This window comes from Microplitis mediator, chromosome 2 (genome assembly GCF_029852145.1).
Source record: "Microplitis mediator isolate UGA2020A chromosome 2, iyMicMedi2.1, whole genome shotgun sequence".
Classification (NCBI taxonomy): Eukaryota; Metazoa; Arthropoda; class Insecta; order Hymenoptera; family Braconidae; genus Microplitis; species Microplitis mediator.
Genome location: NC_079970.1, coordinates 22413958 through 22440754, shown reverse-complemented (window position 1 = coordinate 22440754; position 26797 = coordinate 22413958). Strand labels below are relative to the sequence as shown.

At 30.8% G+C, this 26797-nt stretch overlaps 5 protein-coding genes across 5 annotated transcripts; 3 read left to right on the top strand and 2 right to left on the bottom strand.

The window, feature by feature from the left end:
- Positions 1-351: 351 nt before the first annotated feature.
- Positions 352-4487, bottom strand: LOC130678598 (E3 ubiquitin-protein ligase SIAH1-like). The gene is made up of 5 exons (XM_057485921.1): positions 3655-4487; positions 3166-3475; positions 1464-1703; positions 1192-1384; positions 352-915 (listed from the first exon to the last, which is right to left on the bottom strand). Exons 2-5 carry the CDS (start codon positions 3392-3394, stop codon positions 738-740), a joined length of 840 nt encoding a protein of 279 aa, XP_057341904.1. The 5' UTR covers positions 3395-3475; positions 3655-4487; the 3' UTR covers positions 352-737.
- Positions 4488-6105: 1618 nt separating this feature from the next.
- LOC130678610 (prefoldin subunit 2) lies at positions 6106-7561 on the top strand. The gene is made up of 3 exons (XM_057485939.1): positions 6106-6375; positions 6484-6607; positions 7144-7561. The coding sequence occupies exons 1-3, from the start codon at positions 6227-6229 to the stop codon at positions 7318-7320; spliced, it is 450 nt and encodes a 149-aa protein (XP_057341922.1). The 5' UTR covers positions 6106-6226; the 3' UTR covers positions 7321-7561.
- Positions 7562-9467: 1906 nt separating this feature from the next.
- LOC130678586 (structural maintenance of chromosomes protein 6) lies at positions 9468-15832 on the top strand. The gene is made up of 5 exons (XM_057485903.1): positions 9468-9913; positions 10238-10430; positions 11675-14412; positions 14798-14931; positions 15449-15832. The coding sequence occupies exons 1-5, from the start codon at positions 9794-9796 to the stop codon at positions 15510-15512; spliced, it is 3249 nt and encodes a 1082-aa protein (XP_057341886.1). The 5' UTR covers positions 9468-9793; the 3' UTR covers positions 15513-15832.
- Positions 15833-16352: 520 nt separating this feature from the next.
- LOC130678599 (cuticle protein 21-like) lies at positions 16353-17518 on the bottom strand. The gene is made up of 2 exons (XM_057485922.1): positions 17418-17518; positions 16353-17225 (listed from the first exon to the last, which is right to left on the bottom strand). Exons 1-2 carry the CDS (start codon positions 17427-17429, stop codon positions 16440-16442), a joined length of 798 nt encoding a protein of 265 aa, XP_057341905.1. The 5' UTR covers positions 17430-17518; the 3' UTR covers positions 16353-16439.
- Positions 17519-20889: 3371 nt separating this feature from the next.
- Positions 20890-21992, top strand: LOC130678601 (larval cuticle protein A3A-like). The gene is made up of 2 exons (XM_057485926.1): positions 20890-21034; positions 21191-21992. Exons 1-2 carry the CDS (start codon positions 21023-21025, stop codon positions 21914-21916), a joined length of 738 nt encoding a protein of 245 aa, XP_057341909.1. The 5' UTR covers positions 20890-21022; the 3' UTR covers positions 21917-21992.
- Positions 21993-26797: the final 4805 nt, after the last annotated feature.

The following is a 26797-nucleotide window of genomic DNA, read 5'->3' as shown; positions in this document are numbered from 1 at the left end:
AAAGAATCACTAATAGACATATCACTTAAATTAAATTTTTAATTATTTTATATTAATTTAATTAATTAATAATTAAAAGTAATTTGATATTAAATTTAATTTCAAATTTCAGTTTCAATTTCTTTTTGTTCCAGAATCCTCATAATTGTTTATTATTATGCGTTAATTATTAATTAATTATTCATGATAATAATAATAATAATAATAATAATAATAATAATAATAATAATAGTAATTATAATAATAGACTATCACTATTGGTATTATTGTAACCACAATGTACAATTCAGTCTAGACTTTTATCAGCAACACTCACAGCAATAATAATATTAATAAGTTTAATAAAGTTAATAATTTATTAAAAATTAATTTATTAATTAATTGTAATTTACACACAAGTTCGTTGTTCTTCAAGAGAACTTAGGACAGCTTATTTTAAATATTCAAAAATTAAAACTGAGTCGAAATATTTAATTTTAAAAAATGATTACTCGGTCGCTGGGAATATAAATATTTTAAAATTTAATATTAGATGAAAAACAAATCGTCCGCAGCCATGTAGATACACAGGCATAATTTACTGCCGTAGTACAGTAGTGTATTAGATGAAAAAGTATGAAATATAATGATTAATTTATCGATTTTCATTTTTAGATTTAATGTTTTTCTTACTAAAGTTTAAACGCTTATTATTGTTACTGAGAGATTTAAAAGTTTTCTTTTTTTTTTTATTTTATTTATACCATAGATATCGTAACGTTGATTGCTAGATTACCGTTGTCAGCAAAACGCCGCGCTATTGATGTATCGAAAACGAGACAGTCGGATGCGAGTATCGCACAGCAGACACCTTCGTGAATCGATCTTGGCATTGCTTCCCAGGTCAATCGTCGCCGATTCCCATTCAATTCCAATCTACATCATAATATAAATTATTAATTTACAATAAATATCTCACTCGATTCATCTTCCCGGTTATTTAAATTTAAATTTAAATTACTGGCTTAACTATCGAAGATACGACAAAAATGTACTGAGACAAATTTTTAGAGAATTAAATTTCCTAAAAAAAAGTCTTGGCTTTTTTTTTTCTAAACCCAATAGTTTCTGAGTTGCCGAGAAATTACTGATAAGAAATAAAGGAAATCCTCTTAAATTTTTTTGATGTTAAAGAAAGAATTTAAAAAATACCTGTATGAAAAATTTTCAGCTTGTTTACGAGATCCAATTAACTGCGCAATAGCAAAAAATTGTTGATGACCATCATATTTTTCTTGTTTCTCTAGTACAAGCATAAAATGATGACCAAAACATGACTGCATCATAACCCAGTCGACAGCACCAGGAAGATTAATATCAGTAGCCAAAAATACAATATCTTCACCTAGTAAAATATGAAAGCAAAATTGTCGAATCATCAGAACGAATCAATAAAATAAATAAATAATTAATTGATGAGTCACCTTGCAATGTAGTAATACTTTTATGACTCATAACAAGATGAGGCATGACTTCCTCTAACGAGCCTTGCCATTTGCAAGAAGCACCAGGACACGGACAACTGTAAGGACGGAATTCGCACGCATCTTCGTGGTCTGGCTTCTCTATATGCACCATAGAAACTGTGCAACCGCTCGTCGAATACTTGCACGGGAACATTACGTTACTTGCAACTTTTTCCATCGCAAGATTACGAATATTACCTGAAATATATAGACTATTTAATTTATCATACTTTTAGACATCAATTACTAAACAATACCCTGAGTTTTTTTTTTTTTTTTACAAATAATACTTAAGCCCGGCGATTTCTAATCAGGACACGGGTTATGGCCAAGATTTACTCATTAGATTTTATGATAATTAATTGATTACAAATTTAATTGAAATGTAGTTTAAAATTTTTATTTTTTTATATAATATTTCGTGTAGTTTGGAGAATATATGAATACGTCATATGAATTTCTTCAACTCGAGACTGAAGATAAATTATTAATTAATATTTTTTGATTTCTACTAGATTTTTTAAAAATATAAATGTCAAAGAAATTAAAGTTTAAATTAATTAAATAAAATTAATTTTGCACATTAGCAACTTTGATCAAGTCTTGAGCAAGACGTAAAAAACAAAATATTTATATACTATGTATTGTGTGACGAGGGATGAAATAAAACAACTTCCCGCAAAAAAAGAAATATTTGAAAAATTTGCACCTGTAGTTTTTTAAATTTTCTACATGTGCATATTTTTAGTTTTTTTTTTTTTTTTGTAATTGATTTGTTGAAAAAAAAAATCAAAAAATTACTAATTGTCTGCTATCTTCAGGATCATACATTTTTCATGATTACCTGCATTGGAACTTAAAGTTTCAGTATCAGCAGCCAGTCAGAAATAAATTAATTTAAGACCAACTATTAGCGTAAGCGTAAATTATTTTCAATTTATAATCAAGCAGAAACTACAAATACTTCTATTATTCACACTGATTTTTATAAAACTTAATCAGTCAGAACTGTCATTTACGTAAATAAAATTAATGACTTGAAATTACTACTAAATAAATGACAAGTATCAGAGTTTAAATTACGAAAGTCTTCAGTCAGCGGGCAGAAACTTTATTTATTTCTTCTTAAGGGACGAAACAAATTTGCCTGCCCTCTGACTGAAGGCACTCGCAGTTTCCTAATATTAATTCGCGGCATTGAACTGAAATTATCTTGTTTCTATTGACTGTAGAGACACTGAAACTTCAAATTTCGATGCTGGTATCATGAAATAGTCTATTACACACCTAGGGAGGAAAGTAGGACATTCCACGTGTATAACTGCCTACCCGAGCCGAAGGCTTTCCTCTCTACTGTATAGGATTTTTCCAGACCTGCACCTGAAAGTTGAATTTCTAGCCTCTACTTCCGGGAAGTTTTCTTATAAAAGAAAATACCGACTTTCTTTCCTCTAAACAGAGCAGGAATTTAAACTTCCAGTGCAGGTATCGTAAAATATTTTTATAACAGATCTTGACAAGATTACTACTACAGTCGGACCTCGTTATAAGACTATCATTCTGTCTTTTTTATAAACCTGGTATCGCGATAGTTTGAGAAACTAATAGTCTTGTAACAAGGTCCTACTGTAGTGTTGAAGATGATAATTGATAAACTGACCTAGTGGACCTCGACAGGTAGGACAGCAAGTTAATTTAGGTCTACAATTACTGCAAACCAAGTGACCACTCTGACACTGTAAAATAGGAGGCAAAACATATTCAAAGCAGACCGGGCATTCAAAGAGACTGGCTAAGTCCGTCGAGCTGTTTGACGCAGACACCGCTGCTGCAGAAGTACTTGCAACTCCTCTGCCGCGTTTCCCGCTGCTTATATTCAACTGAGACATCGTTTTCTTATTATTTTATCTTACAATTACTCTCCCTTATTTCCTCAACAAAACCACCATCTACTCAAATCCAAATCAAATCTGCAACACAGTTTTAAAATATATATTTTAAATACTCAATTGTGTAAAAATAAATCTGCTGTAATAAAACAACGCCCAGTTAAAATTGTGTTGTTTTTAAACTCATATTTATTTAATTAATTAATTAATTGATTAAAGATAATTAGATGATAAATAAACAAAATAATGTACCAACTTACCATATAATTAAATCCAAGTTAATTAAAATAAAGTTATAAAAAAAAATTAAAGTACTGTCCTAATATTTTCATTGAGTTTCAATGAAATGGACGAATATAATTTTTGAAAGCTGTCGGTTCTAATTTTTTGTAATTTTTAAAAAATGATGAATTCAAATCATACATGGACAGCGACGACGAGGACGTCGATGATGACAATTTCACGTGACACACCATAGATATATGTATATAATATATATATAAGTCAATGTATATTTATATATATACATATGTATGTATATATATATATATAAATAAGTATGAAGACAGCGAATGACTGAGTGAGTATGAGCGAACGTTTCGTCTGTTGACAAGCAACGAAATTCTCGCTGATTGGAATAACAAAAAAAATAACTTCAAGTTGTAGGTTATTGTATCATAATTATCAAAGGAAATTCATCGCGATTGGTATTGCACTGAGGATGTCACTGTTGGTGTCAGTTAATTGCGCAAGAGTCCTCATTACACGATGATAAATAAAACTAAGACATAATATAACTGTGATGATATAATTGTTGTTTAATAAAATTAACAACAGCACAACCACGCACTGATGATTCAACTCGATTGTCAAATTATTTATAGGTTTCGCAATCTGTAAGATGTAGGAATATAAATATTATTATATATATGTATGTATGTATTTTTATGTTTATTGTAACTTGTTGAGTTTAACTCCGGGTATTGTGGAGAAATTTTATCAATGCCAGTTTATGTGTTTTATTGTCCGTTAATTTTTTTTTTGTTCGATACAATACACGCAATGAAAGTGGCTATAGGCACATTCCCGTGCTGTCACGGGGCACTCATTTTTTATTTTTTTTTTGCGCATGCGCTGGTCATTTTCATTTACTACCTGAAACATGACCGTCCGAATGAGTGGAAATGTAGCAGACATATGACAATGTTTTAATTATGAGTGTGAATGTTGCAGACATCAGACAAATTTAAAATTATAAATAAATAGAATAAATAAATAATTAATAAAATTAAATTAAAAAAAAATACGCATTTAAAAAATTTAGATATTAATAAGTGCTTTTTTTATAAATGTTATTTTTTAAATTATGTACTCTATTTATAATTTTAAATTTGTCTGTCTGCTATATTTACACTCATTTTTTAATTGTATATAAAAAAATTAAAAATAATTAAAACAATAAAATTTTTAAAAATGTTGTTAGTATTATCGTCCATAATTATCAATAATTATTTTTATATCAGGAATGTGGACAAGACAGGATCATAATAAAATTACGTTGCCAAGCAATAATGATTCCATTTGTGTCATCTTATATTTTATTTCTGAAATTATATAAATAATTAATAAATCTATCAATTTTGTTAATTTTGTAACAATTTATATGACTAAAACAAATGTGCAATGTAAGATAGTGATTGTTATAATTCGTATTATGATGCCTGAAGAAGGTCTAATAAATGACCGAAACGTAGCAGAAATAATAATGTAATTTTATTATGATCCTGTCTTGTCCACATTCCTGATATAAAAATAATTATTTTCAAAAATGCGTGTACTAAATTTTGAATTTTCTTTATACGCATTTTTTTATTTTTGGTTTATAAACATTTTAATTTATTATTTCAAAATTTTAAAGATTGTCAGAAGTCCGCTAACTTTATGATCTTAAAGTTAGTAGACAATTATAAATTTTTGAATTTTTTTTAAGGATATCAATCATAAAAAGAAGAAACTAAAAAAATTCACATGTAGAAAATTAATAAACCTACAAGTGCAATTTTTAAAAATATTCATTTTTTTATAATTTGTCGTTTTTAAAAAAATCTAAAAATTATTAGATGTCGGCTAACTTCAGGATCATTTAGAAAATATATAGACAACCAGAACTTGTTACTTTTGACCCTTCAAATATAATGACACTGATGAACTATTGTAGAAAAAATGTTAATTGTCCATGCGTATGAATGTAACTGGCAAGTGGGAATTTTTTAAATTTTTGAGTAAATAAATAAAATTTAAGTAGAATAAAAAATAACGAAATGCGTATTTATATCAATGAAAAATTAGTACCCGCGTTTTTTAAAATTTCATTCAATTAATTAATTTATCCATTTATTTAAAATTTATGAATTGTCTCATGTCTGCTACATTAGCACTCATCGGCTAACTTCAATATCATATAAAAAATATACAGAGAACTAAAACATATATTACTTTTGACCCTTCAACTATGATGACACTGATGAACCATCGTAGAAAAAATGTTAATTGTGCCCTTAAAATTTTTTTTAAATACAGGCGCTTGAAAAAAGTATGCGGGGAAGCAGTGCGCAGCTAAATCTGCGCGTGCGTTAAGAGTTCGCCAACTGATAAAAAACAAAAGAATTTTTTATCTCAAGATGTAAACTTTTAAAAACAATCTTAGAAACCACGTTCAAGTATCACAGAGAAAAAGTAGTGGGAGAAGAGGAGCCGAGTAGAGGTTAAAAAAAGAATTGTTTGACTTTTTCCGATTGTCTTCTAAGTTTTGTAAAAATCACATTTCCAAATATGGCTAGTGACAAAAAACCCGTAAAATCATTAGGAAAAGGTGCTAAAACTAATGAAGAAATCCTCGCTGGATTTCAAACACTTCGCAATGATCAGAGAATGATGGCTACTAAATTATCGGAAATGGAAATGGAATTGAATGAACACAAGTGAGAAAATAATCTAACCTAACATTTCATTTGAACTAAAATATATAAAATGTTGAATTAGATGACAATTATTTTTTATTTATTTGAAATTTTGAATTTTTCTTATAGAATTGTCATTGATACATTGAAGAATGTTGATCCTAAAAGAAAGTGCTACAGAATGGTTGGGGGAATTTTATGCGAACAAGTCGTTGGAGAAGTTTTACCTGGACTTGTTACAAATAAAGACAGGGTAATTTTAATTAATTTACTTATTCATTATTAATAATTACTTTTAAAATTGTGAAGCTGAGAGTAGCATGAGTGTAAAAGTATCAGATATAAAATACAGTAGCAGATTTGAAATAATGAAATTTAAAAAAATGCGCGTACTGATTTTTCAATTATCTAAGTACACATTTTCCAATTTTTACTGTACTTACATTTTATTTATTTATTCAGAAATTTAAAAAATTGACAATCGTCAGCTACATTTACACTCACAAAGCAGACATTTAAAAAAATTTATTTCTTTTAAATCCTTCTGTAAAATATTTATAAAAAAAACTTTTAAAAATTTAATATCAAAAACTTGAAAAATATTTATGCGCATGTTCAGAAATTTTATTTTACTTACAAGTAATTAGTTTATAGAAATTAAAAAATTCTCTAATGTCCGGTACTTTCAGTATCATTGTAAAATTTTATTTTATTTAAACAACGAAGTTAAAATATGATACTGATTAATTATCTTAAAATTTATAAATTTGTATTATTGTTATTTTTTAGTTGATAAAAGTTATTGAGACACTGAATGAACAATTGGAGAAAAAGGGTAAGGAGATAAATGAATACAAAGAGAAAAACAACATTAGGATACGAGGATTAGATGAATTGCAGCAAACTGAAGATGAATCTAAAGAACCTAAAAGAAATGCTCTTGTAGTTAATCCTATTGAAACTTAATCATTATTATTGTGTAATTGTTTACCCTTTTTTTTTATGTCATCATTAATTATAAATCATTTGTATCTTTTAATTTCATCTGTCAGAGTACCGATTTTAACACAAGTCTGATTTAATAATGACATTAATTTTCAATAGCTCTGAGTAATTAATTAATTTGTTTTTTTTTTTCTCTGCATAGAATAATAATTTTCTTGTAAAAAGATAAAAGCAATAAAACATGTTTATTAATTTAACACTTTAGTTTAGTTTTTTTTTTTTTACAGAAAACAATCCGATTATTTTTATATTATTGTTTTATAAAATTGTAATTGCATATAAATAATTTGTATAATGAAAGTAATAATAAATTATATAAATTTTTAATACAACAAAAATATATTTGTTATTATTATTATTTTCGAATGCACCCTAATTAATATAATTGACACAAAAAATTTTTAATAAAATGATTACATTTCAGTTTTGAAATTTCGCGCCAAGTTGGCGCAACTGCGCGTCGCTGTATTCGACGCTCAAATTTTTGCTAAAGTGGGGGCGGTCGAAGAATCGCAAAATCGATTGCTTTGTATCAACTGGCGGTTCGATAGCGGCAGTCAGTATCATCGAGAATGGCCGTAGTAGTCCAGATCTTTCTTTACGTTTAAATTGAAACAAAGTATTGCAGTGGGGTCATAGTTATTGTTTAATTAAATTGTGCAGTGTTTGTAGAATTTAAATTGTGCAAAGTGTCTGTGGTGCAGTTAAGTATTAAGTGTTCAGTGCGAGTGTAAAGTGTTGCTGATGGCTGATGCTGATATCTTCCTAGTTCCTGAGCAAACTCATCTGGCATCGTCTGGTGGGAAATAGCAGTTAAGTGACGTTTTTTTAGCTGTAATACACTTGGAAAAATTTAAATTAAATCTCCAAGTGTATTAGGATACCCTTCTGCACATTATTTCTCCGCCAAGGTTTGTTCAAAAACTTGCGTGTTTTTTTTTTAATATTTAAAATATTTCTATCATATTCTGCCGCCATTTTATTTTGACTTACGATTGTTAATTTTTCTCCAATTTCTAATGATTTATTTTTCGAATATTTAAATTTACCGCGCGAGTTATAAGAATAATTAACAAATTATTAATGAAAAATAAAAAATTTAGAGCATATTTTTTAGTGAAATTGATATAATTATTGACACAAATAAATTTTAATAAAATTATTAAATTTTAATTTTTAAATTTCGCGCCAAGTTGGCGCTACTGTGCGTCGCTGTAAACGTTCAAATTTTTGCTAAAGTGGGGGGAGAATGAATCGCAAAATCGATTATTTTGTATCGACTGGTGGTCCACTAGCGGCAGTCAGTATCATCGACAACGGCAGTAGTAGTCCAGATCCTTTTTTACGTTTGAATTGAAACACAGTATTGCACTTAAGTCGTGTAAAATTGTGCAGTGATTGTAAAATTTATCTTTTATTTATTTAAATTGTGCAAAGTATCCATGGTGTAGTTAAGTGTTCAGTGCTAGTGTAAAGTGTTAAGTGTTCAGTGATAGTATAAAGTGTTGCAAATTGCTGGTGCTGAGAACTTCCAAGCTCCTGTTCAAAATCATCCGGCATCGTCTGGTGGGAAATAGCAGTTAAGTGACGTTTTTAAGCTGCAATACACTTGGAGCAATTTAATTCAAATATCCAAGTGTATTAGGACACCCTTCTGCATATTATTTCCCCGCCAAGGTTTGTTCAAACACTTGCGTGTTTTTTTTTTTTAAATATTTTAAATATTTTTCTATCATATTCTGCCGTCATTTTATTTTGACGTACCATTTTTTTTTTCATCTCCAGTTTCTAATAATTTATTTTTTAAATATTTAAATTTACCGCGTAAGTAATGAAAATAATTAATAAATTATTAAGAAAAACAAAAAATTTCGAGTATATTTTTTAGTTTGGATGTATTCAGAAATTCGCTAGAGCCAGAGCATTTTCTAATGCTCCCATTGGCTGTCATGCCATGGCTAGAATGTACTGACCAATGAAATTGAATAGATTATTTTCTTTGTTCCTTTTGTGTATGCGAGTGTGTGTTCTGTGTGAAATTTAAACCGGGTGCGCACTGCGCAGAATCGTAACGGTCATACAACAAGTCGTAACAGGCACGCTAGTGAACGTGAGACGCAAAATAATATATAGTATATTATAATATTCTTCTGGCGGGAACAGAAACAAGTTGACACTCGCGTTAAAACAAAACACAAACATTATTTCTAATAATTGAGTGTCGTATGTTTTTTTTTAAAACAAGTGAATCTCGATAAATACGTCGATGTGGAAGTCAAAGCCAGTTCATTCGCGTCTAGAATTTAATTCCATTAGATTCATTTTCTATCACAGACATCAGTGATAATTTCTAACCTCGCTTTGTGGCCTCTCCGTTGTTTTCATAACAAAATAAAATTTAATTGTCAATTTAAATATTTGATAAATTAATGCAATGGGTAGTCCTGTCACAAGACGAGTAAAACGTAAAATTTGTGATCCTGATGAAGGTCAGAAGTCGAAAAAAGCTCGAGAGAGTTCTGAAGAGGATGTTGAAATTCCCGCAAAAGATCCAGTAAGTTCATCTTATTTTTTTTTATTGTTTAATTACAAATTTTAATTTTATTTTATAATTTATCACGTTTATTTCTCTATCATTAAATTTAATTATACAATTTTTGTTTTTTTTTTTTATTCAAATCAAAACGTTTTGACTTCTTTTGTTTTTTCACACGACAAAAAAATCAATTTTTAATTTTTAATTTAAGAATTTTTTGTAGACAATTTAATTTTTCGCGCGATTCAAAAGTAACAAATTTTTTTGAATTCAATTTTTTAAAATGAACTTTTGTGAATGTAATTTTTTGTTAATTAATAATTAATGTAATTAAAATTATAGCAAACCGCTGGAAAAATTTTGAAAATCCATCTGCGTAATATTATGTGCCATGAATCATTAGAAGTTGAATTCAATCCTAATGTTAATTTCATTATTGGAAAAAATGGTAGCGGTAAGAGTGCTATCATAACAGCGATAGCTGTTGTTTTTGGTGCACGTGCTAATATTACAAAACGAGGAGATTCATTGAAAGGTAAAAATGTTTAAAAGATTTTCAAACTACTTCACAATCACAAATTTATTTAAATTTTAATCCGTTCCGTCTTTAGAACCAATAGATCGTTCAATAAAATTTCTACGAAAAAACAAAAAAAAAAAAAAGTATCTAATCCTGTAGAAATATTTTTTAGGTTTTTGTATTCTTAGATCTTTCTCTTTTTTTATTGGGGTCGAAGGGTCAGTTTATGACCTTTCTTAATACGGTCAGTGTTGACCTAGCGAGATATAGTTTGCTATTATGCTGGTTCTTAATGCTTGAGTAAATACAACATGTTTACAAAAATTTTAAGATTACTGGTTTTTCCCAGTTAACTAGACCTTTTTTTTAATCTTGTCATAAATTTTAACAATACTGAGTACATCTGTTCATAGATCTAATATTTGAAGAGTGTGAATGCAGCAGACATCAGAGAAATTTAAAATTATTAATATGTAGAGTAAATAATTTAAAAAATAATATTTTTTAAAAATGCGCATTTAAAAAATTTTTAAATTAATAAGTGCATTTTCTTTAAATATTATTTTTTTAATTGTTATTTTATTAATAGTTTTAAATTTGTCTGATGTCTGCTACATTCACACTCACAATATTTTATCGTTAAACAGTATACTTATTTTTAAACAATTAAATTTTTAGTGATACAAAACATTTGTCAATTAATTATTCAAATTTCATAATTGTTATTTAATTTATTTATTATTATTGCGTAATAATTAATATTTGTCTAAAATTTTTTACCACGGGGCAACAAACATAAATTTTTTAAATATAAAAAGAGAAAATTCAAATTCTTATTTTTACCTGGGTCATATCAACCGAATACGCGGGAAATGCGAATCGGAACGGATCGAGTATAATTATTTTATTCAAATCATTGGAAACTTTGAATCATTCGTTAATATTAGAATTATCCGAAAGATTTTAAATTATTTGTACCTTTGCAAATTATTCAATTCGAATCGATAAAATTCTGGTCAGCTTTCCAATAGTCAATTTTTATGTAACGGAGATCTTAGTTTTTAAAGTTTCCAAAAATAATTTTTTCGTAGATTCGGAACAGAGCTCTCTCTAAAGACTAATTTTTTTTAGACTAAAATAATGTAGAACTAGAAAAAAAAAACGTTACACTTAAAAATTTTTTTTTTAAAGGCCCGTCGTGCCTCACTTCTATTCATAATTTTAATAATGAACTAATATATATTTAAATTGAATTACAGCTTTAATAAAAGACGGCTGTGAGGCAGCGAGTATCGACATTGTTATTTCGAACGTCGGATCATTGGCATACAAACCAGAATTGTATGGTGATACAATAAAAATAACCCGTACTTTTGGTTCCAAGTCTCAGTACAAATTGTCAAACTCTCATGGCAAATTAATATCGAGTAAAAAACGAGATTTAGATTCATTGGCGACATGCATGAATATTCAAATTGATAATCCCATATCTGTATTAAATCAGCATCAATCAGCGACTTTCCTCAAGGATTCAAACGACTCTAACAGATACGAATTATTTATGAAAGCAACTCAATTGTCAACAATAAACGACAATTACAAATCAGCATTAATTGAGAGTCAAGAAACTACGCGTATTTTAGAAAATACTTCGAAGCAGTTGCATCAAGAAAAAAAAGAAATTGAACATTTGGAAAATAATTTACGTAAATTATTATCACTGGATAATATACGCACAGAGTTTGAAGCTGTACAGCTCGAATTGAAATGGGCTGACGCTATTGCTGAAGAAGAAGCTCTGGTATTACGCGAAGGTCTAGTCACGCAGTATCAAAATAAAGTACAGCAGTTTGAAAATACGCACCAAGACAATGGAAATAAAATTCAAGAGATCAACAATAATTTGGACGAGTTAAATAATCAAGTAAAAGATATTGAAGCCGAGGCTCAGGCTGCGCGCGAATCCTACGCGACAGCTAAAGTCAATTATGCCGCGAAAAAAGAGACGGTGAGCAACAAAGACCGGGAGATTAAAAATTGTCAGAAACAAATTCAAAAGTTAAAAGCAGATATCGTTACTTACACTAATGAAATTGAGCGTTTGGAAGGCGGGAGTGGTCAAGCTGAGCAGAAACGGAACCATCAGAAAAACAAAGTTGAAAAATTGAAAGACAAACTCGCGGAAATCGAGGCTTTATTGAATACAAACAAAACGGAACTGTCACATCTAGAGACCACTAAGATGCAGTACGAGCAGGAGGAGCGCATGAAAAAAATGGACGCTGATAAAAAAACCAGTGAGTGCAATCGCATTGTCGGGCAGTTGAGAAATTTTGAAAAATCTGGCGGCGGAAATAATTCTATTTACGGGCGAAATATTCCGCGTTTGAAACGACGTATAGACGAGGAATACAACAGAGGGCGTTTTAGTAAAAAACCAATCGGGCCGATTGGTGAGTTTATTAAATTGAAAGACCAGTCCTGGATACCGGCGGTTGAAAATTATTTGGGTAACCTCAGCTCATTCTGCGTCGACAATGCCCAGGATTCAAAGACACTTGGGAATATTATGCGGGAAATTTACGGAAATGAGCAGAGCCCGACAATACTGTGCAGTAGATTTCATAACCGAGTTCACGATGTCAGCAGGAAGTGCGCGCAGGATCAAAATTATTCAAATCTATTGGACATGATGGAGATATCGAATCCAGTTGTTGCCAATTGTATCATTGATCAGAAAGAACCGGAATGTTTGCTGCTGATACCGACCAGCGAAGAGGCCAAAGAAATGATGGGTCAGGCGAGAAATGTACCGCGTAATTGTAAGCGCGCTATCACCAAAAAAGGCGACACATTTTTTCCAGATCCTCAGTATCGTACCTACGGTGGTAGAGTTGGCAGAGCGAGATATCTCCAGGTATCGACAACTGACGTAATTCAGAGTTTACAGGAAGAACTTGCGGTTGCTGAGAGAGAAAGAAATTTGGCTGTCGATGCGTACAAAATAAAACACGAGGAGTTGTTGAGAAATAATAATAATTATAACGATTTGCAGAAAAAAATTCGAGAATTGTCTGTTTTGAAGGACAGAATTGTGAGAGAGATAAATGATTTGTATGAAGCACTTCAGGAAGATGTTAGTGATAATTGCGCGGTATTTAAAGCTGATAAAATTGAATCGGAGAGAAAATTGAAAATTAAAGAAAATGAGTTGGCCAAACTGACAGAGGAAAAAGTTCAGCTTGAAGCTGAATTAAAAGAACTTGCGGTTGAAGTACGTGACTGTCATGCTAATAATTCAAATCGCAGTGCGAAGATAACGGATATAAAACAACAAATACGAGAATTAGAGACGGAGAGAACGCAAATTAAAAATAGTGTAATTAATACCAAGCAAAGAATTGAAAAAGCACAACAAGAATTGGCTACTGCTGTTGAAGCCTGCGATCTCCAGCGTGGGAGGACAGCAACGGTCGTTGCTACTGCACAGAAAGCTGGTGATCGAATTGAAACAAAAAGATCACCACCGCAATTAAAAAATCTGGCCCAGTCACTTGAAACGAGGATTCAAAGTGTCGAACAAAATCTTGGTTCCAGAGAAGAATTGGAGGAGCAGTTGAATATCAAGAGAAACAAAAGCAAAGACATCATTGAATTGTTCAATGGCCTTCAGAAAGTAAACAGAAAACATATGGCCAGAGTTGAGCAGAGAAGAGAGGAGTTTCAAAAAATGAAAAAAGTTATGGCGCGCAAAGTAAGACATGAGTTTATGAATGTGCTCAATCTGAGAAATTATGATGGCTCGCTTATAGTCGATTATGCCAATAAGAAGCTCAAGATTGAAGTTATTCCACGTACTAGAGAACAACAAGCTACTAATGATGTCCACACATTGTCGGGAGGTGAAAGATCTTATTCAACAATTGCGTTTGTTCTGGCACTCTGGGAGTGTACCACTTTGCCATTTTATTTTCTTGATGAAATTGATGTTTTCATGGTAAATATTCTTTTTTTTTAATTAATTCACAACATAAAAGATTACATTTTTTAAAATTATGATACAATTGATAAAATTTATAATAACTGAAATTTTAAAAAATTCTTTAAATTAAAATTCATAAATTTATTTATTAAAATGTAATTTTTATTATGATACTGAAGTTAGCCGGCGGCTAATAATTTTTGGATTTTTTTTCAAGGCGATAAATTATAAAAAAAAAATCTTTTGAAAAATTGCACCTACATGTGCATTTTTTTTTTTTTCTGCAAAATAAATCCGAAAACTGTTAATTGTCTGTCAATTTCAGGATTACTATATTAAAATTTATAATTGTATTTATGACAAAGTGACTTGATTTTAATTATTCTTTTTTATATTTTAGGACAAAGTGAACAGAAGATTAGCCTACGATCTATTAATTTTACATGCCAAAGATCATCCTGAACGACAATTTGGTTTTCTAACTCCACTTGATGCTTCTATTTTTAAAGCTGACCAATTTATAAAGATTTTACGGTAAGTTTATTACTATATAATTCTGAAGTATGAGCATAAATGATTTTTTCAATTTCATTACATAAATAAATAAATAAATAAATAAATAAATAAATAAATAAATAAATGAATTATTTTAATTAATTAACATTCATTTAAAATTTGTAAATTATCTCATATTTGTTTTACATTCAGACTCATTCCTGAAGTCAACAGGCAGTTCAAAATTTCCGAATTTTTTTTTAATAATTCAATTACAAAAAAAAAAAAAATATACACTAGTAAAAAATTAAAAAACTATAAGTGGAATTGTGTAAAATATTTTTTTTTATAACATATCATTTTTAAAAAAAATTCAAAAAATTATTAGACGTCGGCTAACTTTAGCATCATTAAAATTTCACTCATCAACTTTACATTTATTTAATTGAGTCGCTTGGCAACAGCTTAAATTCTAAAAATTGAAAATATTTAAAAATTAATTTACAATTAAATTTTTCCTATTGATTTTAAAAATTAAAATAAATAAATTTTTCAGACTCGCACCACCAGAACGGGCTAAAGATACTCAATCTCAACGGAGTCAACGTAGTCAGGAATAAAGTATTACTACTTAACTTTATTTTTATTCCAAAATATTATTTTATTTTTGTTCTTTATTAACTATTACTATATTATTTATTTAATCGCTAGTTCATTTATTTATCGTTCTAACAAAAAAAAAAAAAAAAAAACATTTTCCATAAGTTAATTAGTCGTTCCTCAGATGCCTTAACTTATTAAAAAAAAAACATACAAAGATATCTGATAGTTATTGATTAAAAAAATTAAAAGTTTAATCCTATTACTACTTTAATAGTAATTATTTATTTAATGTTTTTATTATTTGTCAAAGTTTAAATATATAATATTGGCATACATATTTTTCTATACGCTCACTAGATTGTTAAAATGTTTAAAAAAAAGGCTATATATTTTAGATATTTAATATTAAGGTCTAAAAAATTGTCTAAGCAATTTAATACCTTTATCATTACAATTGTATGAAAGTATATTTAAAAAAATATATTTTAAAAATTAATGAGACCAAAAATGTTCCTTGATATTTAAAATATTTAGTTTGTAATAAAACAAATAAAAAATATATGCCATTAAAATAAATAAGAAGACATTTAATGACCTACTAATTGGATAATGAGACTTGACATTCACTTTTGTTACGGAAGCGCAAGTGGTTCAAGGTTCTTATATTAGTGCAAACGTCGATTGGACCATAATGACATAACTAGAGTGTTACAAGTATTACGCCCAGGCGTGGCCGTACAGAGAAAGTACTGCATGATGCATCACTCGAGGCCATTGTCGTTACATTTCACTTTGATGCAAAAAAAAATAAAAATTATCAAGTAAAATAAAAGAAAAGGAAAGTGCAGGTACAAGTAATCAGATAAATTCAGGTATAAATATTTATTCAAATTTAAAAATCAAGTCTTTATTGTACAGAAGTAATATGACTTAAGTTTTTTAAATTAGTGGTGGTAGTAAGCAGGTGCTGCGTAGTGGGTGGCGTATGCAGCTGGTGCAGAGTAGTGGGTAGCGTATGCAGACGGTGCAGCGTAGTGGGTAGCGTATGCAGCTGGTGCAGCGTAGTGGGTTGCGTATGCAGCTGGTGCGTATGCGGCAACTGGGGTAGCGACTTTAGCTACGGCGTGAGTTGAGTATGCGGCAGGTGCAGCGTATGCTACTGGTGCAGCTACTTTAGCAATAGCTGGGGTAGCGTATGCGACTGGTGCAGCGATTTTAGCGTAAGTGGCAGGTGCAGAGTAGTGAGCAGAGTAAGTGGCTGGTGCGTAGTGAGTTGCGTATGCAGCTGGTGCGTAGTGAGCAGCGTAGGTTGCAGGTGCGGCGTATGCTACTGGTGCAGCGACTTTAGCGTAGGCAGCGGGTGCAGCGTAAGCGAGGGGCGCGGCTTTGACGGCGACGTGAGCGGGTTCTTTGCGGACGACGGCGTTGAATCCGTTGATGGCGTCTGCGGTGTAGTCAACAGTTCTGCGGGTTCCGTCGGATTCAAGGAGTGAGTAGCTGCCGTGGACAGAGTCACCATCACGGGTTTCATGTTGGCTCTTGAAGTCGCCGGTGGTTGAGTCCTGGACATCGTAATTGAAGTTGTACTGAGGATGAGCGTCGTCTTCGGCGTGGATGGCCTTCGCTAACACGGGGGTGGCGTACGCTGGGGCTGCTGCGTAAGCGAGTGGCTGGTGCGCTGGGATGAAGCCGGCGTTGGCTGCTGCCACGAGGGCCAAGAGAGTGATGAACTAAAGAAGATAAATTTATATTTAGTAATTAGACATTTAGATAATTAGTTGAGACTTGAAGGCTGCATTCGGAAATCCTCTAGCTCTAGCTCTCGCTGTATGGCTAGAGCTAGAGTATTTCCGAAAGCACCCGAAATATTATAGATTGTAATTCAAATTTTGAAATATTATTAAAATAAAATGTATGTGTACCTTGAATGCCATGATATTTGTTTGTTGATCTGTTGATCTGAGTATCGAGTGAGTGATGTCTGACTGTCGGTGGTTTCGGTTTATATACTAAGCGGATGGGGATCTTGGATGGGGCGGTCAGGACACCTGATGACGCAATAAAGCGAACGGTAGCCACCCGATTCGTGGCCAGCAGAGTAAAGTCGAGTGTAAGCCGATAAATTGGGCAAGTAAAGGAACTGAGACCACACCCAATCGACATATCGGAGGACTGGGTTCTCTTGTGATATTCAATGTGTGGACCATCGTGTGTAAGCACACATGCTCTTACTAGGCTGCGGCCTTGTCTCGAGTTACCTAATTTACTTCAAGCTTTTATATATTTTTTAATAAATAATAATATTTAAAACACACACGTCCCATAACTTGTACTCGATTATTTTAATTGGCCCTATTACCAAGTTTATAGCCCGCAATAAACCGATTCTCGAAAATGAATGGTTTTTTAATAATAAGTTGTTGAAAAAGTTGTGTACGACGTATGTACTCATTATTTTTAGTTAATAAATAATTTATATACAAATATTGCATTATATAGATTTTTAAAACAATGTACTTGTGGATTCACACGTGCAACTGCACATTCACTTGCAACTTTTTAAATTTAATCGAAAACCGAAATACTGTAAAACGAATTGATCAAATATATTTCGTTGGATTACTGTTATATTTATTGGTGTGGTACCTAAACGTTTTAACATTTCTCCTGATAAATATTCAATGACTTTTGTATGTTCCGCAACCATTTCAGTAAACGAGCCAGTGTATATATATATATAGTTGATCTAGATATCAAATAATTTTACATCTTATTAATAAATTTTTATTAAATTTCTATATGTCATAATTTTTAAACATGACATTGTATTATAATAAATTAATTTATGGAATTCGGTGATTGACAAAAATTATAATATGTCTTATATATGATTCTTGCTGTGTAAAAAAAAATTTTTATTTCCAAGTATGTACATATAAGGGAATGGGGCAAAATGAGACAGCATTTTTAGTAGTTTTTTTTTTTTTTGAATTTTATGGAGAATGAAAAAGTTGACTCGGAGGTAAAATTTTTAATTGGGCGCAGGTCTGAGCTGATCAATTTACCCCATTGTTGTCTGTAAATTTAAATTAAACATTTTAAAATAAAAAAAAATAATTTTTTAATACAAAATTTTCAATTCGGTGCAGGTCGGGGCTGATCAATTTACCCCGTAATTTTCTGTAAATTCAAACTAAAATTTTGAAATAAAAAAAAAATTTTTTTTATTGGCTTTAGTGTTAGGGATGATCAATTTACCCCATAATTTTCTGTAAATTGAAATTAAAAATTTTGAAATAAAAAAATTTCAAATTGGGCGCAGTGTCTGGGCTGATTAATTTACCCCGTAATTTTCTGTGAATTCAAATTGAAAATTTTGAATTAAAAAAAAAAAACAATTTTTATTGGCCGTAGTGTTTGGGATAATCAATTTACCCCATAATTTTCTGTGAATTCAAATTTAAAAAAAAAAATTTTTATTGGCTTTAGTGTCTGGGATGATCAATGTACCCCGTAATTTTCTGTAAATTGAAATTAAAAATTTTGAATTAAAAAAAAAAAATTTTTATTGGCTTTAGTGTTTGGGATGATCAATTTACCCCATAATTTTCTGTGAATTCAAATTGAAAATTTTTAAATGAAAAAAAAATTTTCATTGGCCACAGTGTCTGGGATGATCAATTTACCCCGTAATTATCTGTGAATTCAAATTGAAAATTTTGAATTAAAAATTTTTAATTGGGCGCATTGTCTGGGATGATCAATTTACCCCGTAATTTTCTGTGAACTGAAATTAAAAATTTGGGAATAAAAAATTTAAAATTGGGCGCAGTGTCTGGGATAATCAATTTACCCCATAATTATCTGTGAATTCAAATTAAAAATCATGCAATAAAAAAAAAAATTTCATTAAAAATACTGTCTCATTTTACCTCAGATTTACTTCTCTATATATTTATACATTGTGATTAGAAAATAATTTATATTACTGCAGCGCGAACAAAGATATCTTCGCGTAGAGACGTATATTGCCTCGGTACCATGTTAGTCACAAAAAAAAGGTAAAATAAAATTGTAATCCATGTGTGAACGAGTATGGAAACCTTACGAAGGGTATATGGTATATGGATCCGGAATCTGAGGTCCGTGTACAGCTCCATGGTCATCTACATCGAGAATTCTTAGCAACGACCAGACCCTCGCACTCTTTCTTACCTTCCTCTCCCAGAAACGTGCAAGCTAACAACAGATAATGGTAATTGGTTGTGTTTTTATTTTTTACAATTCCCAAAGAAATTTACAAGGGTACTTTCGATGTAAAAATATTTTTATCTCCGTTCATTTAGCCAATTTAAAACCTTGGTACCGTATTAGATTATCTAAGCTATACTTCAAATATATATATTTTTTAATAGCTTTAATTATTCTATTTTTTTTTAATCGCTTGTTTAAAAAAAAAAAAATATTAATTAAAAAAACGAATTGATCAGATTTTTTTTTTTTCATGATCTAAAACCAGGTGACCGTGAAAGCAAACAATTACCAAACATTAAAATAAATATTCAAATATATTAAATCAATAGTCGCGTTCACTTTCGGTCCACTTTTTTCGTAAACTAAAGTAGCGACTTCTGATCTAGTTTTTATTTAAATTCAAATTTTTTTTTTCAGACAATAGAATTTTTTAAATTTCAATTGATTTATTTCTTTCAAACAATAATTTTTTCTATTAATTTCAAATTTATATTCAAAAATTTTTAATTGACTGCTTGGTGCAGTAAAATTTTATAGCAGAAAAAAAAAATTTTAATTTCAAAGTCACAGTCCTCTGTCATTAAAATGTAATAAATAAAATATGCAAAAATACGAATATCAATCGTCATATATATTTATTAAAAATATATAGGACGATTGAATATGTCAATGAGAATGAATTATATTTTTTATTTTCACTTTGACGGCAGACTTATCGAATATATTTTAATTCTTATGAAAGTGTTCTACTTTTTAATTCAAATTTGATACGAAATAATAATCTGATTTTAAGGACCGATAATGATGCACCCAAGGCGCCAAATAAAATTATCGTTATTATTTTCCCTTATCATAAAGTCAGGAGTAATTCTAGTGAGTGCAGTAACAGAGAATCGCGCATATGAAAAATTTTTCGTTTAGTTTTAAGCAATTGATTGTTCCGCCACTGGATTAAATAAAACGGTGGAGAGAATGAGACCTGTCCCTGGAATGGCGTGAGTGCGATCAGCGACCTTGGAAGGATACCATTACCCTGGTGAGAAGTGTGTAGGAGAAAGATTCTATTGATGGCAAGGGAGAGCCGAATGATAAATAAAGAACAGACGATCAAGTTCAAGACTGAAGACATGGTAGGGCTGGACCTGGACATTTCCACTATTCCTGGGTAAGTAAATCATGGAGGGGGTTGCTGGTCAGTCGGATATAAAACCAGAGCGTGTCCAACCAAAGACATCACACTTTGCAAGTCGATCCACTCGAATCTACTACAGCAATGGCATTCAAGGTACTTTAGGGACAACTTTTTTTTTAATTAATCAACAAATTTATTTGTCTATTTTTCAAAAAAAAAACCAAAATTTTAAATCCCATTCCAAGGGAAGAAAATTTATCTAAATATATGTTGTATATAAACTAACAAATATAAATTTATCTTTTTTAGTTCATCACTCTCTTGGCCCTCGTGGCAGCAGCCAACGCCGGCTTCATCCCAGCGCACCAGCCGCTCGCTTACGCAGCAGCCCCAGCGTACGCCACCCCCGTGTTAGCGAAGGCCATAAACTCCGAAGACGATCCTCATCCTCAGTACAGTTTCTCTTACGATGTCCAGGACTCGACAACCGGTGACTTCAAGAACCAATACGAGACCCGCGATGGTGATGTAGTACAAGGCAGCTACTCCCTTCTCGAATCAGACGGAACCCGCAGAACCGTCGACTACACCGCCGATGACGTTAACGGATTCAACGCCGTCGTCCGCAAAGAACCCGCTCACGTCGCTGTCAAAGCCGTAGCTCCAGCTGCACTTGCCGTCAAAGCCGCTCCCATTGCTTACGCTGCACCCGCAGCCTACGCTAAAGTCGCTGCACCAGTAGCATACGCCGCACCTGCAGCATACGCCGCTCATTACGCACCAGCCACTTACTCAGCTCACTATGCACCAGCTGCATACGCAACTCACTACGCACCCGCTGCCTACGCTAAAGTCGCTGCACCAGTAGCCTACGCCAAAGTCGCTGCACCAGTCGCCGCATACGCACCCGCTGCATACGCAACTCACTACGCACCAGCTGCTTACTCTGCTCATTACTCTGCACCAGCCACCTACGCCACCCACTACGCAACACCTGCAGTAGCCAAAGTAGCTGGACCAGTTTACTACCACTAATTACCTCCGTCACTCAACATGTCTATTTATTGTTAAAAAAATTTCTCAGTCAATAAAAAAAATTTTTCTGGATTAATTATTGTTCTTAAAACTTATATTCATCTCGTCTCTTCCTCTTCCTCATATTTATTAGTATAATTATAACATTCGTTAAAATTATTATCCAATTAGTGTCACTGGGCTTAATAAATGCGTTCACTTATGACAGATATCAATTTAGTCTGCAAATAATGTAATTTTTAATTCTTTCGACGTAAAAGCAAACATATTAAGACCTGTAATTTTAAAAAGCAGCATAAGTATACGTCGGCGTTAATGTTGTGAACAACCTCATCTTTGGATAAAAAAATTGTTACTTATCTTTGACAGCTTAAATTTTTTTTACAGTAAATTACATACCGCTTTGACTTGAATGCAACATATTCCTGTTCTGGCTCTGATGTCCTCTGGCGGTTTTTTTTTTCGAGTTTTTTTTATGTAATCTACTTGTCGCCACACCCGAAATTTAAAAAAGTTTTTTTAGTCATCTTGCCCCTTGGAATTATTTTTTCTTACACGAAAAATATTGCGGCATAAGCGAAATTCACACGAGTGCGTATAACTCTTTAGCCACCACAGTGACGGGCACATAAATTTCATCAGGTAATGGATCTTATCCACGGATATTTATCTGAAAGAAATCACTTGCGCTGGCTATTGTTTTATATTTTATTCCGTGTAAATTTTTTTTTGCAAAAAAAAAATAAATAAAGTCATTGTTTGTTGAAATTCGGAGATACTTTTAAGCGGGAGAATTTAAAAATAAAAAAAAGTTGCCGGTATGAAGTACAGTGCAATTGTATTCGGAGATAAGTGATCTTATGCTTGGCTTTAAGACAATAACTGTCACTATTTATGGTTTATGTAACGTATGGCACATGAAAGCTTTCAACATTATTTAGCGTTATTGGTTATGAATGTACTTAGCCCTGAATCTTTATGGTTTTCTGTTATTTATCACTTACAATTACAGTACTTTATGAACCTTTTGCGTTCATTCCTTCATTTTTTAGACGTCATTAATAACGGAGTACACGTTAAATATTTTTTTTTTTTTTAATAATATTCAAAGTGAATAGAAAAAATTTTCAGCTGCGGTCAAAAAAAAAAATTTGAATTTTCGCGGGAAAAATGGGGTAAAAAAAATTTCTGGAAATTAAATGAATTTGATTAAATTAAATTTTATTATAAGTAATTTACGTGAAGAAAAATTACATTTCACATAATTATTGGATGTAAAGAAAGAAAAGAAAATTTCTAAAAGTTTTTATCATAAAATGAAAGAAGAGATTTTGGAATTTTTTAAAAACATTTAAAAAAAAAATTTTTTTCAAAAAATTTTGGGGGTACTCCATTTTGCCCCCCTATCCTGTTTTGCCCCTCCCTCGCCTGTATAAATTTTTTTTTTTTTTAAATATTTGTAATTTTTTTATAAAAAAATTTATCAAAAATTGACATCAGAAAAATCCATTGAATTTTTTTTTTAAATAAAATTTAAGGAAAAAATTTTTATTACAAAAATTGAATGACGTGACCATGATAATTTTATTTTATGTTTTATGTATTTATATATATTTTTACTAACATACCATAAGTATTTATATATATATGTACGTAATAAATTTATTTGGTTATATCATACGACATAATAAATTGAGCGAGTTTAAGTTAAAAAATTAAATGTCATTCTTTGGATATTTGTCCAAGAATTTATTCTACTTTCTCGTCGATCAACGTGATAGTATAATTGGATACCAATTTAAGCGCCGAGTTTCGTGAGTTCAGAGATAGGGTTGATTGTTGGTAACATTTAATGATTCGGACAAGAAGTGCGACCCACTTTCGCGACCCTTCTCACCACTTCTCAGGAACGAACAGTCTGCCCAGTCTGCCCCCTTGTCTGGGCCAAGCGATTGAGACGACGACATGTTTCTTCTCATGTACCTTAAACTCTCACGTAATTGCCCCTTCGTAATCGACCATGACCAGCACGACCTGGCGGTTTAAGTCTCACCCAAGTCCTGCGTACACTTTAATGCATCTAAAGGACAAAAGGCGTGGCTTTTTTTTCAAGGCATCTGCTATTTTTATACCAAAGTGCATTTCATCCCCCGTCAATTAAAACTGACATTTTTAATTAATAATTTGTAAATTAGTCATTTACTTATGACACTGAAGTTAGCGACGTCTAATAATTTTTGGATTTTTTTTCAAAACAATAAATTATAAAAAAAAAATATTTGAAAAAATTGCACTTGTAGTTTTTTTAATTTTCTGCATGTGCATATTTTTATTTATTTATTTTTTTTTAATTAAATTGTTGAGAAAAAATTTGTGAGTGTAAATGTAGCAGACATCAGACAAATTTAAAATTAATAATAAATAGAGTAATAATTAATAAAATTAAATTTAAAAAAAATGCGCGTTTGAAAAATTTTAAAATTAGTAAGTGCATTTTTTATAAATATTGTTTTTTCGATAATTTACTTTATACATTTATAATTTAAAATTTGTCTGATGTCTGCTCCATTCACACTCATGCCAATTGCGGGATCAAATTTACTTTTATTTGATAATTTAGTGGAATTTAAATTAGAAATTTTGAACAGGTTATTATATCGAATTCTAAATCGATCAAATAATTGATAAGTTGATCAATAGATCTAATGCGTGTGTTAACATATATTTTCGTATGCAAGACAAATATCGGATTAGAAAACCGATTAGATGATTATATTATATGACGTCAATGGTGAGTGACATACAGGAAAAAACTAGATGAATCAAAGAATTTACGGCGCACATGTTACATTATTCAAATCCACGTAAGACTTTTCGTTATATAGATTTTTGTTGATTTAATTTTTTTGATATTATAAATAAATATTTATCTGGTTTTACATTTGATATTTTTTTAACTTCCCGCTAAGAAAATTGCAAATTTTCAAAAAAGGGAAGTTATTGGTTTCGGTCCGAAAATCGAGTTTTCATCAGATGTCGACGTTTTGAGGTCCTAGGAAACTATTCTGACTATTCCCGGGTGGACGTCCGTGTGTGTGTGTGTGTGTGTGTGTGTGTGTGTGTGTGTGTGTGTGTGTGTGTGAACTTTTTTTTGTCCGACGATATCTTTGGAACGGATGAACCGATTTGAACGTACTTGGTGGCGATCGAAAGAGCTCACCAAAACTTAGTCTTGATTAGATTTTGGGGTAAATCGGTCATGTAGTTTACAAGTTATACAAAGTTATACAAAGAATAAGAATTAAAAATTTTTTTTTATTTTAGTTTTTTATTGATTTCTCAGAAACGACTCATACGATCAACTTCAAAATCTAATCAGCTCTAGAACTCAATAAAATACGCCGATTGCCGCCGCAACCATCAAAATCGGTGAATTCATTCCTGAGATATCGTGGGAGAAAGAAATGCTAAAATCGGTTTTTTTTTAAAACAATGGCACACTAAAGTATTTTCGAGCTCGAAGAGCTCGAAAATGTATCCACAACAACGTTTTCGAGCTCGAGGAGCTCAAAAACAGCGGGAAGTTTTGGGGCTGGCCCGCAGGGTCAACCGATAGACAGATTTTTTAGATTCATTTTTGGTAATTTTAATTTTTTTAAATTAAATTTTTATAAGTGCGCACAAAATTATGATAAATTATTAGAAAAAAAATTTTTCAAAAAATTGCACCTATAGCTTTTTCAATTTTCTACATGTTCATTTTTTTTTTTAATTTATTTGTTAAAAATAATTCAAAAAGTGTTAATTGTCTACTGACCAGTATCATAATCGTTTTTCAAAATTTATATATTTTTAATGATCCTGAAGTTAGCAGACGATTAAAAATTTTTTGAATATCTAAATTTGAAGAAAGAATAAAAACTAAAAATATGCACGTGTAGAAAATTTGAAAGATCACAAGTGCACTTTTTTAAAATATTTTTTATTCATAATTTACCGTTTTTTTTAAATCCAAAAATTATTAAACGTTGGCTAATTTCAGTATCATATATTTTTACCGTAATTACGTCACTTGGTTTCTTACTTCCGTTTATTTGTCGCAATTATTTTTTTGCGTTTATTTGTCCTCGGGTACTCGTAATTAGTCGTAATTAGTTCTCCGTTTAAATTTATTGAAATTCAAATTTCCCGCCAATTGAATTTAAAAAATTTTTATTTAAATTACATATTTAAATAAGTGATAATAATAACAAACTCGATGTTACACTATTATTATAAAATGTTTTATGCAACATCGCTCTGAGGAAGAACGCAAAGATTATTTTGTTAATGCGCAAACTCAAATAAAGTCATTAAAGTTTGAATAGTAATTTTCTCCGAGATCCAGAGAAAGAAAAATTCAGTTATCATTGAATAATTATTATTACAAAATATATACAATATATCTCAATTTTTTTTTTTATTATTCAAGACACGCACGCAAGTAAACAAGATTTTAAAAATATAATTGTGCGACCATTAGCAGCACCGGCTTTCAATGCACTCCTTCATCAACGAGTACATAGTAAATTATTAAAAAAAAAAAAAAAATTACAATAGGAAATATTTGAGTAAAGAAATTTGATAAATATTTTAATTATTATCGCAATAAAAAAAAATTGTTATTTATCTTGTTACTTATATTTTTTGACGGGTTATTTCATGGCTTTTGTTAGAGAATGGACAATGGCCATGATCAAAGAATGACCATGAAGTTAAACCATTGAGAGTTAACTGATGGAAGAAATAAAATGTTTAATGGAAATGAAAGAAGATAAAGAATAAGGCTGAGAAGAAATAAATGACATCTGAAACAAACTGATTACACGGGAATTAAATTGT